The sequence below is a fragment of the Entamoeba histolytica genome, genomic scaffold, assembly GCF_000208925.1.
Source record: "Entamoeba histolytica HM-1:IMSS scf_1104750518699 genomic scaffold, whole genome shotgun sequence".
In the NCBI taxonomy this organism is placed as follows: domain Eukaryota; phylum Evosea; order Mastigamoebida; family Endamoebidae; genus Entamoeba; species Entamoeba histolytica.
Window position 1 is genome coordinate 53,427 of NW_001914882.1, and position 14,084 is coordinate 67,510.

Genomic DNA, 14,084 nt, shown 5'->3' on the forward strand with positions numbered 1-14,084 from the left:
ATTACTCTTTTATTAATTCAAAAGAATATTCATCATATCAACAAAAAGCAAAAGAAATAATTCGTGTTCTTTGACTCTTCTTTTATTTTACTTTTTACTTATTTCCATGACCAACAATTATCATCAACCTCTTTAACAAAAATTAATAATAATAATAATAATAAAAACAAAAAAAAAGACAGAAAAAAAAGAAGGAACTAAATTCTTGTATTTCAGACAATGTTCAAAAGTGGTAAAACTATTAGACATATTAAAAAACCTCAAACCCAAAAACAAATTATGTTAGAAGAACATGTACAAAAAACACTTGGAATTGGACAAATAGAACAAGCAATTCTTCTTCCCCCAGGAGAAGATTTGAATGAATGGCTTGCTGTACATTGTCTTGACTTTTTTAAAGAATCACAATTATTATATGACTCAATTGCTGAAAGTTGTACAAAAGAGTCATGTCCAGTAATGACTGCTGGTCCTCAATTTGAATATCGATGGAAAGAAGGAAAAGAATTGTTTTCATTACCTGCAAATGAATATATTAATAAGTGTCTTGATTACGTTCAACAACAACTTGATGATGAAGCTGTATTTCCATGTACTGTTGGTGTTCCTTTTCCAAAGAAATTCCAAAAAGTGGTTCAAATGATATTTAAACGATTATTCCGAGTATATGCACATATTTATCTTCATCATTTAAATCAAATTACTCAATTAGAAGAAGAACCTCATTTAAATTCATCTTTTAAAGTTTGTTATTTCAATTTCTTATTCACCTGTAATTAATTTTAATATTAACTCTTTCTTTAGCATTTTATTTTATTTGCTACTGAGTTCAGTTTATTAGATAAAAAAGAAGTTACTCCAATGATGTGTGTTATTCATTTACTAGTTCCATCAGTTGAATCAAAATACAAATAATCAACGTCTTCTTTCTTTAACTATTTTTTATTTAGTTTTTATTTGAAAAGAATAAATGTTTCTTGTTTGATAAATATTTTCTACTTACGAAATGGTCCATGGACCTTGTAATTGAAATGACTAAAAACTTCAATACTACAAAACGCAAACTTGAAATAAAAAGAAAGAAATTAAAATCTAAAAAATATAAATGAGCCTTTCTGTTGGGTTACAAATTGCTGGTGTTGATGATTATATTCAACAAAATCTCGTTTGTGTAATGCCTCTAAAAGAAACACCACCACAAGAACATAAAGGCGCTGCAAAAATATCACTAGGTGGTCCTGAAGAAGGAAATGAATTACCTAAATTAACTAAAGTTACTGTTAGATTAGAAGATTGTTTGGCATGTAGTGGATGTATTACTTCTGCAGAAACAGTGTTAATTGAACAACAAGGATTACCTGAATTTAGAAAGAATATTAAAGAACTTTCTCAAAGAAAAAAAGTTATATGTACTATTGCAGATGAATGTATTGCATCAATGAGTGTTGTACATAACCAACCATTTAATGTAGTATGGACAAGAGTAGAAAAGGCATTAAAAAAAGAAGGTGTTGATGAATTAAGAGATTTATCTCAAGCGTTTGTTGTTTAGAATAAATGAATATTAAAAAAAAACATAAAGAAAATATATTTAGTAGTAGACAAGACATATCATTATTTGGTATTTATGATGAATTTAAAGAATATCAAAAAATGAATAAAGTTTTATTAACGAGTACTTGTCCTGGATGGGTTTGTTATTCTGAAAAAATGCAAGGGAAATGGATGTTTGAATATATGTCTAAAGTTGCATCATCAATGACAATTGCAGGTATGATTATGAAAAAACAAAATTCAGAAATATACCATGTAAGTATTCAAATGTGTTTTGATAAAAAATTAGAAGCAACAAAAACTTATAATAATATTCATGTTATTGATTGTGTATTAACAACAAGTGAAATAGATTCAATTATTGATTGGAATGAACCAATTAATGAAATTACTTCAACAAGAATGAAAGGTTTTATTTCTTCTCCAGCACAATATATTGCTTTAATGGAACAAAAAAAAGAACCATTTAAAGTAACAAGAAATAAAGATTTCCTTGAAAATGATGGTATTGCTATTGCTAATGGATTTAGAAATATTCAAAATGTTGTTCGATTTGTTAAGTCAAAGACTAAATTACAATTTATTGAAGTAGAAGCATGTCCTGGTGGTTGTATTTGTGGTGGTGGACAAATAAAATGTTCTCCTAAAGAAAAAGATGAACGAGTTAAAAAAATGATGGAAATTCTTGAACCAAAAGTTGTTGATGAAAAGAATAAAAGTATTTATGAATCAATAAAAGACAGTATTAAACTTACTTTTATTGATAGAAAAGAAAGTGCTCAAGAAAATGCTTTACATTTGAATTGGTAATTCTTATTATAGTTTTTGTTTATTCATCTTTTTTTGACTTTTAAAACAAAAAAAGTTAATGAACTATTTATTGATAGAAAAGTCATTAAGTCAACCAATACAGATGAAAAATAACAACACAAATTTTTTTATATTCAAAAAAATAAATAATCAACTAGTACCTACTGTTTTACCTAAGACAACCCCAACACCTATCATCACAAATCAACTTAATCCATGTTGTATTAAAAAAATTACTCAAAAAAAAACTCAAAGTGTAAATGTTCAAAATAAAAGAACTTGTTCTATATGTGGGTTACAAACTTCAACTCTATACTCTCTAGAATGTGGTCATATTATGTGTTCAGCTTGCTTTAAAATTTGGAAAGAAGAAATGGGATGTAATTATTGTGCTGAATGTGGTGTTGAGATTCAAAAATTATTTAAGATTTAATTATTTATTGTTATCTAAAACGATTATTTATGATTAGATTGAATCTTAAAAAATAACGAAATATTAAAACTAAAAAAATAAAAGGAAATAGACATGATAATATTTCTTCTCCTTGTCTCATTATGCCTTAGTTTTGATTCTTCAAAATATTTTAAAACGTCTATTGAGACAAGAATAATATGTACTCGAGGAGAAGGTGTTTCAATGTTTTTAGAAGAAGAAGTAAAAAATTAGTTTGTTAAAATTAATTCATAACACTAAAGTAAAATTTAATAATTAGTCCAATGATAATTTTCATGATAAATCAACAAAAAAAAGATATTATGAAATTTTATAATATTGCTGGTGATGTTATTGAAGAATTAGACATTTCAAATTATTCATTAAATGAAATAGTTGATGTTCTTGATGAAAGAGGATTTAGACAATTTTATAAAGAAAAATAATTTTATTTAAAAAATACTTAAAATTAATATTTTTTTTAATAAAAGAAGAATAATAAAATTTATAAAAATTTATTAAAAAAGAAGAATGAATAAAATGAAATAATTTATAATAAATAAAATTCTTTATTAATTTATTCAAAATTTAAGAATTATTAATTATTATTTTAATTATAATTTTTATAAAGAAAAAAAAAAAAAAAAAAAAAAAAAGAAATCAATTATGATTAACCTTATTTTTTTGGTTTTTCATCATGTTGAGAAGTGAGCGAATCAGTTTCTTCAACACGCTTTATTTCTATTGAAATAAAGTTTTTGCAAGCATGCTCGACTTAAATGGTTCCTCATTTAAGTTGCTGCCTGACTTTTATTTTGATTTTAATGAGTAATATAATATTTCTCATTCTTTATATTGTTGTTTTAAGGAGAGTATATCCATAACATACTGTTATAGCTCATCTCCTTTTACCTTCGACACCCCTTAAAGAAACCCTATTCCTTGATAATATCCTTATGTTTAATTTTTGTGCAACAATATCAATTATATATGCGTCTTCTTTAATAAATGATAATTCTTAATACATAATACCTCCTTAGTAAATAATAATCCTTATAATTAATAATGAATAACAATACACGTTAATGAAGAACAATACACCTCAATGAATAACAATACACGTTAATGAATAATAATCACTTCTAATAAATATTAATAATAATAAACAGTTAGTGTTGAATAGATATTATCTCACCAAAGGCACGTCATGACCAGACGATAACTGGGAGATTCGAAGCATGGGATTATTTTAGGGTTTCATGTGGTGTCTCTGACGTGCCATCTTCGAATCTAAAGAATTTATATGAAAAAATAGAAAAAAAATGAATAAAAATATTGTATTATTTTTTAGATTTTTTTGACTTTGTAACATTCTTTTTAACAACTCTATTTGATCTGGATGCTCTCTTTGAAACTGATTTTGCTGTTCTTTTCTGTGCTGCTTTAGCTCTCTTTTGTAACATTTTAGCTTTCTTTTGTGCCTTCTTTTGAGCTGCCTTTGCTTTCTTTTGTGCCTTTTTCTGTGCTGCTTTAGCCTTCTTTTGTAACATTTTAGCTTTCTTTTGTGCCTTCTTTTGAGCTGCTTTAGCTTTCTTTTGTGCTTTCTTTTCTGCTGCCTTAGCTTTCCTATCTTCAATTACTTGCTTTGCTTTACCAGCTAACATTTTACCTCCTGCAACACCAGCTGCTTCTGCTGTTGAATATCCATTTTTCAATGTATCTTTAATCTTTCCTTTAACGCCATTTTCAGCGGCTTTCTCAACTGCTTTATTTACTTCTTTCAAAACATTATTCTTTACAGTATCAGTAGTTGCTGTTTTAACAAACTTCTTAACAGAAGAACGTGCTCCTTTTGCTAATTGTGAAATATTCTTTCCTTTTAAGCTTTTAGCACCTTTTTTAATATCTTTAAGTGATAATGTCTTAGCACCATTTGTAATTTTATCTAAATTCTTTTTATAAGTATCTTTTACTTTGATAGCATCTTTAGCATCACTAAACGTTTTCTTTACATTATTTTTAATATTAAAACTCTCTTTTGCTTTAGCCTTAAAACCTTCTTTTATTTTCTTTTTAGACAAATCTACTTTCTCTCCTGAACGAACTTGAGATAATGTTCCCATAACACCTTCTGCAACAATACCAGCAGCTTTATTAACTGCCCATCCTTTAACATTCTTTGCAAGTGTTTTACCTCCCTGTTTTAATCCTTCTTTCAAACCACCTTTTTTATATCCTTTTGAAAAGTCTGTAACTGTATCTACAGTCTTCTGTGCAACAGAAGATACAGTTTTAACAACTTTAGCTCCTCCTTCTATAGTCTTTGCAGCTGCTGCAACTGGTGCAGCAATAGCATTTACTCCTGGAATTGCACTAGCAACTGTAGCAACAGTTCCTACAGTCTTAGCAACTTTTTCAACAACTCCAGCAACTTTATTAACTTTTCCAATTACTTGAGAAACTTTTTCTCCATGTTCAGCAAACCAATTAGTTGTCTTATCTACTGTGTTTTTAAATCCTCTCTTGATATTATCCCAAAATTCTTCATCATTTAACATAAGATCTAATGAATCTTCATCTTCTAAGAAAGACAATAAAGTTTCTAAATCATTATCATTATCAACTTCATTAAACATTGAATAATCTTCTAAGAAGAAAGAATCAAAGTCTGTATTCAAGTCATAAGCAGATGAAAAGCAGATGAAGAGTAGTAATGTAAATATCATAATATACAATGAATAATTCAGTTCACGCCGACAATAAATCATCTCATTTTCCACATCAAGTCAGTGATTGAATTTTATTTTTATCAACTTCTTATTAAAAACTTCTTTGGTTATATTTATTTTGTTTTTTACCATTTTTAATTTAATATATCTTATTATTATATTACGTGTAATTAAAATATTAAATTTGCCTAGGTTTTTTCTCTAAACGTTTTCTGTTTCTAAAATAAGAAATTTTGATCTATTATTTCTTCAAAGAATTAAAAAGAAGATCTTATCACTGACTCTAAAGGACATTCCAACAAGGGTTTTTATTAATTTTATTTTCTCTTTAAAGAAAGAACTTTCTATCCGAAAAAATTATATTTTTATCTTATTGTTGTTGATTAAAACATAATGAAATTTTTACATAAAAAATTCAATGAAAGGAAAATCTTGTTGTCTTTCCATATAATTTCTTTATCATTCTCTCTCTTTTTGATGTTGAAAATCCTTGGGGACATTGTGATGACAAACTTGCTGCATAAAATGCTGGTTCAAACCTTTGTGTTGGTAATTCATCATTTATGAATTCTTGTTGAGATGGTGTTACTTCATCTTGTTTAAATTCATCTTCATCATCAGAAACATTGTCAATACACCCAGCTTGAGATGCAACATAAATTGAGTGGGAGGACTCCCCATAATATTCATCATTATTACGATATATATTTTTGTCTAGTTTAATAACTTCTTCTTTTGATATTGATCTTATTCTTTTTGGTAAAAATGCTGGGAGACTCCATTCATTGTCTGAACTATCTTCTTTCGATGGAGATTCAACAAGGTTAATAACAACAGGTTCTTCTTTCTTTTGTTGAATATTTTTATTATTATTTTTTTTTTCTTCAACACCTTGTTGACTTTCTTTGATAGAAAGATGAGGTAAGATAGAAAGAGAATGTTCTGTTGTTGAACTCAAATTTGGTTGGTTAATTTGTTCTTTCATATTTTCTTGATTATCATTTGCCTCAATCTGATCTAAGAATTGAATCAATGAATCACTCAATTCATTATCTTCATTTATTACTTTTTCTTCATCTTTCATTGATTTTTCTTTTTTTCTTTTTTGTTCATTATCAAATTTTGTTTGATGAAAAGACAATATTGTTTTATTATTTTTTATTGATTTATTGATTGATTTGATTGGCTTTGTCTCAATAACTTTCTTATTTTCTTTATTTGGAGAATTACGTTCATTTGACAAAGACCTTCTTCTCCATATACCATTTTCATCCTTTCTTAATCCCTTTCTTTTGGGTTGTTGTTTAATTTCTTGAATGAATTCATTCATATTTTCTTCATCTATCATAGGAACGAGGTGTCTGCGTTTCATCTGAAACGTTCTTTCCTCAATTTTACTTTTTTCTTATTGTCTTTTCAATTTTTTCTTTTTATTTAATAATAAAAAAATTAAAATAATAACAAGATTATTAATGATAGAAGTATTTTCTTAACACACAATAGGCTCTACAGAAGGGTCATGACTGTAATATATGATTGTCCCTTCACTAGGAATAATGTCTCTTAATTTTTTTGATATTTCATTTAAATGTTCTTTTCCTGATTTGTCAAGCCATAACGCAATTTTATTGTGTTGACGAACAGAAAATGCAACACCATTGATACAATAAGCAGATGGAATAGTTTCACCAATTAAACTTAATAACTATCATTCCGTAAGAATTCTACATGAATTTTATAAATAAAAATTCAATAACAAACAGTATCTCTCCAGTATTGTTGACATAACTCATTATTAGCATTAGTCAAAATTATTTGTATTCTTCCACCTCCAACATTACTAGTGTCTTCCCATATTGGTTTAATTCCATTTTTGAATAATGAAACATCTGATCCATTTTCCATTGTGCCTAATTTAGGAATAGCATCATATATTCCCCAAAATTCTTCAGCAGTTTTAAAGCTTCCAATAGGGACAATGTTTGAACCATATGTTTCAGTTGATTTATTTGAAAATCCATCAAACCAAAAAGTCCATTCACTGAATAATTTATGTTCCATCTCTATTTTTAATATTAAGTTCATATTTTTTTTCTTTGAAAAAACATTTTTTTGTTATAAAATTTTGTCATTTTTTACTAACAAGAACTTAGAAATAGAAAAGAAATTGTGATAGTTTTATGACAATTCTCATTATTTTGAACATACTTGTATTTAACTCAATTGCCATAACATGTCAAAAATCATATTATGAAAAGAATGGAGATTGTATTAAATGCCCTTTGTATTGTTATGAAGATTCTTGTTTAGATGAAGTAGGTTGTACAAAGTGCAAAGAAGGAAGTTTTCTTTCAGACGATGGTAAATGTTATTCATGTCAAACTGGATGTTTTTCTTGCACTGATTCAACTCATTGTCAACAGTGTAGTAATGGATTTGTTAAACGAGAGGATAAATGTTGTATGGCTTGTTTGTTTGAATCTTTAATGTCTACAATACAAAAGGTTTAACTAAGAGAATAGATTGTGATGTTCATTGTAAATGTAACTCATGTAATGAAAATGGTTGTATGTCATGTGTTAATGGATTTTATTTGAATAATAGTCAGTGTGTTTCATGTCCTTTACATTGTGATTTATGTACATATAATCAATGTTTTGCCTGTGAAAATGGATATTCATATGATTCAATTACAAAATCATGTATTGAAAATAAGACTAATAACTTCACAATGAGATTCATCTTTACTATTCTTTGTGCAAGTTTATGTCTTTTATTTATTATTGCAACAAGTTCTATCTTTCTTATTTTAAAAAGAGAACGTGAAGAGAGAATGAAAAAAGTTGTTAAAGCTCTTCTTTAGTAATTTGATATTTTTATTTTTGTTCATTTTAAATTACATTAAATTCTACTTTTTTCAAGGGTTTCACTTTTAAGAGTTTAAGTATGGAGAGAGAATAGATAACAATTTGTTGTTAAAGATCTTTAGAATATACAAAAATAACAGATGTCTTAAAAAACGTGGTAACGGTTTAATAACTACATTGGAATATTCTTTTGATGCTTGAGATTTGATTGATTAGATTAATGACTTTTCCATAAATCTTTTCAATTGTCAGCTTGAAAGGTCAAGTCCTTTATTATTTAAGGAAGAAATTTCTCAAAAAAAATATTATCATACTATGAAAGCATTTTCAAGACAAAGTATTAATCCTTGTATCATTGCAACTCAATATGCTGTTAGAGGAAAATTAGTATTAGAGGCAAATGAGATTCAAAAAGAAATTGAAGAAGCAAGAAAAAAAGGAAAAAATAATCCTTATCCATTTGAGAAAGTAGTTTATTGTAATATTGGTAATCCACAGATATGTAACCAACAGCCATTAACATATCCAAGGCAGATTATCTCAATAGTTGAATATCCTGAGCTTTTAAATCATACAACCCTTTTTCCGAAAGATGTTATCACCCATGCTAAAAAAATTATTAATAGTCTTGGTTGTACTGGAACAAGTGGTGCATATACTAATTCTATGGGAGTTATTCAATTCAGAAAATCAATTTGTAAATTTATAAAACATAGAGATGGAACTGCTCCATCCCCTGATGACGTATTTATAACCGATGGAGCATCTACTGGAATAAAAATGATTTTAAATATGTTGATTTCACATCCTCTTCATGGAATTATGATTCCTATTCCACAATACCCATTATACAGTGCTTCAATATCTCAATTCGGAGGTTTTCAAATTAATTACTTTCTAGATGAATCAAAAAAATGGTCAACAGATATGACATCCGTAAGAAAAGTTTATGAACAAGCGGTTGAAAAAGGTATTCAAGTGAAAGGATTTGTTTGTATTAACCCAGGTAATCCAACTGGACAAGTTCTTACAGTCCAAAATATGAAAGAAATTATAGAATTTTGCTATGAAAAAAAAATTTGTTTATTAGCTGATGAAGTATATCAAGAGAATATCTACGGTGAAATACCATTTACATCATTCAGAAAGGTATTGAAGTCAATGAGGGATGAGGTGAAAAATAGTGTTGAGCTAATCTCATTTTTTAGTGTTTCAAAAGGATTTTATGGTGAATGTGGAAAGCGAGGTGGATATTTCCAGATAGAAAATATTAATTCATTTGCTCGTTCTCAGATGTATAAAATAGCATCTACCAATTTATGTTCAAATGTAGTTGGTCAAGAGATGGTTGAAATAATTTGCAACCCACCAAAAGAAGGTGATGAATCTTATCCAAAATACATGAATGAAAAAATGTCTATTTTAAACTCTTTGAAAAGAAAAGCCAAGTTACTCTATTCTGTTCTAAATGAGTGTGAAGGAATTTCTTGTAATGAAGCTATGGGTGCTCTTTATCTTTTCCCAAAGATTACATTCCCAAACAAATATATTGATGAGTGTAAAAGAAAGGATCAAAAACCAGATGAATTGTATTGTTTAAGGATGTTAAAAAGTATAGGGGTGTGTGTTGTTCCAGGATCTGGTTTTGGTCAAAAAGATAATACGTATCATTTTAGAATTGCCATTCTACCACCAGAAAATGAAATACAGAATATTGCCGTCAAAATAAAAACTTTTCATACATCTTTTATGAAGGACTATTGTCACTAACAAATTACACTTAACTTATATACTTCTTGTAACTCCTTTATTATTTTTTAAGTAAAATAAAAACCTTAAAACAATGCCACTCTTAGATATATTTTTCTCTTATCCTTCACTTCTAATCTTCTGATTGATATTTTTAGTGTCTTTTTTAACATAAAAATTAGATAATTAATTGTTAATAGAATTGTTATTTATTCATTGTTTATTGGATATTATTCATATCATATATCGTTAAAATGATTATTTTATTTATTATTTTATATTTTCTTCTTGTTTTGTTAATAAATCTTTTTATTTTATTTCTTCTTTTTATCTTCTTCTTTGATGTTTATTTCAATTTTAATAAATTTCATCTTTCTTTATTTCTTATTTTATGTTGATTGAATATTTCATTATCATTATATTATTGTGTATAATTTCATTTATTATTATTATCATCATTTATATCTTTTTCTTTTCTTATTATTCTTTCATATTATCTTATTTCATTCTTTCTATTATTATTTATTATATTTCTTATTAAATTACTTCATCATAATCAATTATTATTTGATATTTCATTATTTGATTTTGTATTAATATTTGTGTGTTGTTTCTGATTTACATTCTTCAACTATATTTCAAAATAAAAAAAACAATGAAAATAAGAAAATTCAAATCACAAAAGATGAAATAACAAAAATGAAAAAAATACTAAAAATAAAATAAACTAATTATAGAAAATAACAATATTATAATTTTATTATTATTATATTATTATTATTATATAATTATTGTTATTGTAAAAATGAAATGAATGATGTTTGTTTAAAATAGAATGATGTTAAAAATAACAATTGACTTAATATGTTAATTACGGGTATTATCTATTTAAACATTCATATTTTGAATTTTTAAACATCAAATTAAATTAAAATGAATGTAATGTTTATCAAACAAATAGAAGAATTGACAGAAAGAAGAATAAATAATACCCTATTTGATTCAGATATTGATGATTGGAATATTAATACCTCAGTAATTGATCAAAGAATAATGAATAAAGAACATATAATAATTATTATTGAAGATGAAGAAGGAAATAAATTTGGAGGATATGTTAATTCTAAAATTGATAAAGTTGGTGGTTATATAAATGATTCAAAATCATTTTTATTTTCATTAGTATCAAATGGAAGAATGGAAGGAATGAAGAAATTTGATATTAAACCACGACATGCATTTTGGTTATGGAACCAATCAGATGATTGTTTATTTATATTTGGATGTGATGGAAAATATTTAAATGATATTTGTGTTTATAAAGAAAATTATAAAACAGAATCACATTGTAATCAATATTCATTTGAATATGAAGGAATTGAAAATGCACTTTATGGAAAACTATATCCAAATCGTTTCACACCAACACGAATCATAGTAATTCAAATGAAATGATTCAATATTGATTAATTGAAAATGAACTAAAAAAGAATAAAAACAAAACAATGAAGAATATGAACAATTCATCTGCCAATGAATGAAATGGTGAATTAAAAATGGACATAATTCAATGTTGATTTATTTTATTTAATTTAATGAAATTTTCACACCCAATGAGGGTGTTTTTAATAAATAAGAAAAGAAATAAGAATAAAATAGAAATAAGATAAAATGAATAAACAATTTATTTGTATCATTTCATTGAATTAATTCATTATGAATCAAATGAATAAGATAATAGAAATAAGAATAAACAAATAAAGAAAAGATAAAATACATCAACATATTTATGTTATTTATTATTTTTTATTCTTTATTTTATTTATCTTCTTTCATTATTTTTATTCTTCTATTTTATTAAATGAAAATGAATGAGAAATGAAGAATGTAAATCAGAAACAACACACAAATATTAATACAAAATCAAATAATGAAATATCAAATAATAATTGATTATGATGAAGTAATTTAATAAGAAATATAATAAATAATAATAGAAAGAATGAAATAAGATAATATGAAAGAATAATAAGAAAAGAAAAAGATATAAATGATGATAATAATAATAAATGAAATTATACACAATAATATAATGATAATGAAATATTCAATCAACATAAAATAAGAAATAAAGAAAGATGAAATTTATTAAAATTGAAATAAACATCAAAGAAGAAGATAAAAAGAAGAAATAAAATAAAAAGATTTATTAACAAAACAAGAAGAAAATATAAAATAATAAATAAAATAATCATTTTAACGATATATGATATGAATAATATCCAATAAACAATGAATAAATAACAATTCTATTAACAATTAATTATCAATGATTTATTTCATCACTACTTTATTAATAGTTCCATGTTTTGATATACAACTTTTTATATTATTTTCATATTTATCAAAAAGAGTTGAGAAGTTATAATGAATAGAGTCTAAACTGACTCAAAAGACAATAACAAAACTGATATTTGGTTGTATGAATTTTTAATAATTAAGTGCATATGTCTTTTAATCAGTTTTAGATATTCAATGAACTTAAAGTCTTTATTTTCATAATTTAAAAGAAAGATGTTCCATGATGAAATAAGTGACTTAAAGAATTAACTAAAAAATTTAAGACTCATTACATTTGGTTAAAACTTTAACTACTCAAAGGTTATTATCAGATTATTCTATTTGATATTTAAGAAGAAAGAACTTATAAACATTAATAACCGAATAAGAGTGTAATGTTCTTCTTCTGAATCAACTCAAAATATCCAGTATTTCATTTATTCTAAATTATTCCAAATTCCATAGATATTAATTTGATGTTTTATTAATAATTTTACACAAAGTAAGTTTGGAGACAATAAAAATGAATAATTTAAGTTATGATGAAGAGAAAAATAATCATAATAATATCTGACTCTTTGGATAAATAATCTCTTCTTTTTCTTAAATTTTGATAATTTTTTTTATTTAGAGGAGAAATATTCAAACTCACATAACTCATTTATTTTACAATAGTCAACAAACTAATTAGAATTAATATGAATAAAATTAAGAGACAATTAATGTATTACCTGTTTAATTCCTTAATAAAACTGTTATATAAAACAGAAGAAGTGACTTAATAAAGACAAAACAATTTTTTAAATGCAGGAAAAATGAAAAGGAAAAATGAAAGTAACTTGATTTGAAATAAAGTGTAAAATGACTGAGAAGTGTAATGTCCCATCAATTAATGTAGTTAATAATTCAACTCAAAGAAAACTACCACATTGTCAATATGTTGGAGTTTATAAAAGAAGAAAGTTTGAAGAGAAAAAAATAAGTATTATAACAAATAAATTAAAACGAAGAGTTTTAGTCATTGGAACAAAAGAAATTGATTTAGAGACAAGTATATTAACATTAGACTTGAATGACAACCATATTGAAGAAGAAGATGCATTATTATGTTTTCGTATTATATCAAATAAAATTTATATTTTAAAATTTGATAATTGTGAAGACTATGTATATTGGATGGAACAAATAGCTGAACTAGCTACAGTACGTGGAATGTATGGAATTCCTTTAAAACATGCTATAAAAAAGTCACAATGGAGAGTTCCACTTCCTATATTCAGAGCAATGCAATACTTAGAAGAACATAAAGGAGATGAGTATGTTGGTATTTTTCGGATGAGTGGTGGTACAGTAGAAATGAAGAAAATTAGAACACAAGTTGATGGAGAAAAAGATATTGATCCAATGGATTTTTGTGATTGTGTTTTAGCTGCAGCAGTGATTAAAGATTATTTAAGATTATTACCAAATCCACTTATTCCATATAATTTATATGAAGAATTTATTGAATTAAGAAATAATCATCGTGGTCATCAATTTGTGATTAATTTACCACTAGAAAATCAAAATACATTATGGTATATTTTCTCCTTTCTTCGTCGT

At 25.5% G+C, this 14,084-nt stretch overlaps 10 protein-coding genes across 10 annotated transcripts in view, besides 1 other annotated feature; 7 read left to right on the plus strand and 3 right to left on the minus strand.

Annotated features, from left to right (window-relative positions):
* Window positions 1-219: 219 nt before the first annotated feature.
* On the plus strand, window positions 220-915 carry EHI_159630 (Mob1/phocein family protein; the record flags this gene model as incomplete). Its single annotated transcript, XM_648165.2, has 2 exons — window positions 220-744; window positions 805-915. The coding sequence occupies 2 exons, from the start codon at window positions 220-222 to the stop codon at window positions 913-915; spliced, it is 636 nt and encodes a 211-aa protein (XP_653257.1).
* Window positions 916-1,105: 190 nt separating this feature from the next.
* On the plus strand, window positions 1,106-2,364 carry EHI_159640 (iron hydrogenase, putative; the record flags this gene model as incomplete). The annotated part of the gene is made up of 2 exons (XM_645150.1): window positions 1,106-1,539; window positions 1,602-2,364. The coding sequence occupies 2 exons, from the start codon at window positions 1,106-1,108 to the stop codon at window positions 2,362-2,364; spliced, it is 1,197 nt and encodes a 398-aa protein (XP_650242.1).
* Window positions 2,365-2,422: 58 nt separating this feature from the next.
* On the plus strand, window positions 2,423-2,797 carry EHI_159650 (uncharacterized protein; the record flags this gene model as incomplete). The annotated part of the gene is made up of 1 exon (XM_645151.1): window positions 2,423-2,797. One exon carries the CDS (start codon window positions 2,423-2,425, stop codon window positions 2,795-2,797), a length of 375 nt encoding a protein of 124 aa, XP_650243.1.
* Window positions 2,798-2,890: 93 nt separating this feature from the next.
* Window positions 2,891-3,243, plus strand: EHI_159660 (uncharacterized protein; the record flags this gene model as incomplete). Its single annotated transcript, XM_645152.1, has 2 exons — window positions 2,891-3,030; window positions 3,078-3,243. The coding sequence occupies 2 exons, from the start codon at window positions 2,891-2,893 to the stop codon at window positions 3,241-3,243; spliced, it is 306 nt and encodes a 101-aa protein (XP_650244.1).
* Window positions 3,244-3,436: 193 nt separating this feature from the next.
* Window positions 3,437-4,089: a repeat region.
* Window positions 4,090-4,137: 48 nt separating this feature from the next.
* EHI_159670 (uncharacterized protein) lies at window positions 4,138-5,433 on the minus strand (the record flags this gene model as incomplete). The annotated part of the gene is made up of 1 exon (XM_645153.2): window positions 4,138-5,433. The coding sequence occupies one exon, from the start codon at window positions 5,431-5,433 to the stop codon at window positions 4,138-4,140; it is 1,296 nt and encodes a 431-aa protein (XP_650245.2).
* Window positions 5,434-5,941: 508 nt separating this feature from the next.
* On the minus strand, window positions 5,942-6,898 carry EHI_159680 (uncharacterized protein; the record flags this gene model as incomplete). The annotated part of the gene is made up of 1 exon (XM_645154.1): window positions 5,942-6,898. The coding sequence occupies one exon, from the start codon at window positions 6,896-6,898 to the stop codon at window positions 5,942-5,944; it is 957 nt and encodes a 318-aa protein (XP_650246.1).
* A 117-nt stretch (window positions 6,899-7,015) lies between these two features.
* On the minus strand, window positions 7,016-7,587 carry EHI_159690 (eukaryotic translation initiation factor 4E, putative; the record flags this gene model as incomplete). Its single annotated transcript, XM_645155.1, has 2 exons — window positions 7,016-7,231; window positions 7,288-7,587. The coding sequence occupies 2 exons, from the start codon at window positions 7,585-7,587 to the stop codon at window positions 7,016-7,018; spliced, it is 516 nt and encodes a 171-aa protein (XP_650247.1).
* Window positions 7,588-7,706: 119 nt separating this feature from the next.
* Window positions 7,707-8,389, plus strand: EHI_159700 (CXXC-rich protein; the record flags this gene model as incomplete). The annotated part of the gene is made up of 2 exons (XM_645156.1): window positions 7,707-7,995; window positions 8,049-8,389. The coding sequence occupies 2 exons, from the start codon at window positions 7,707-7,709 to the stop codon at window positions 8,387-8,389; spliced, it is 630 nt and encodes a 209-aa protein (XP_650248.1).
* Window positions 8,390-8,708: 319 nt separating this feature from the next.
* Window positions 8,709-10,163, plus strand: EHI_159710 (alanine aminotransferase, putative; the record flags this gene model as incomplete). The annotated part of the gene is made up of 1 exon (XM_645157.1): window positions 8,709-10,163. The coding sequence occupies one exon, from the start codon at window positions 8,709-8,711 to the stop codon at window positions 10,161-10,163; it is 1,455 nt and encodes a 484-aa protein (XP_650249.1).
* Window positions 10,164-13,343: 3,180 nt separating this feature from the next.
* The window catches only part of EHI_159720 (RhoGAP domain containing protein), a gene marked incomplete at both ends in the record, with an annotated part of 849 nt that continues 108 nt past the window's right edge, over window positions 13,344-14,084 (plus strand). The window contains one exon of the mRNA XM_001913480.1: window positions 13,344-14,084. This exon is cut by the window's right edge and continues 108 nt beyond it. Coding sequence (XP_001913515.1) covers window positions 13,344-14,084 — 741 coding nt within the window.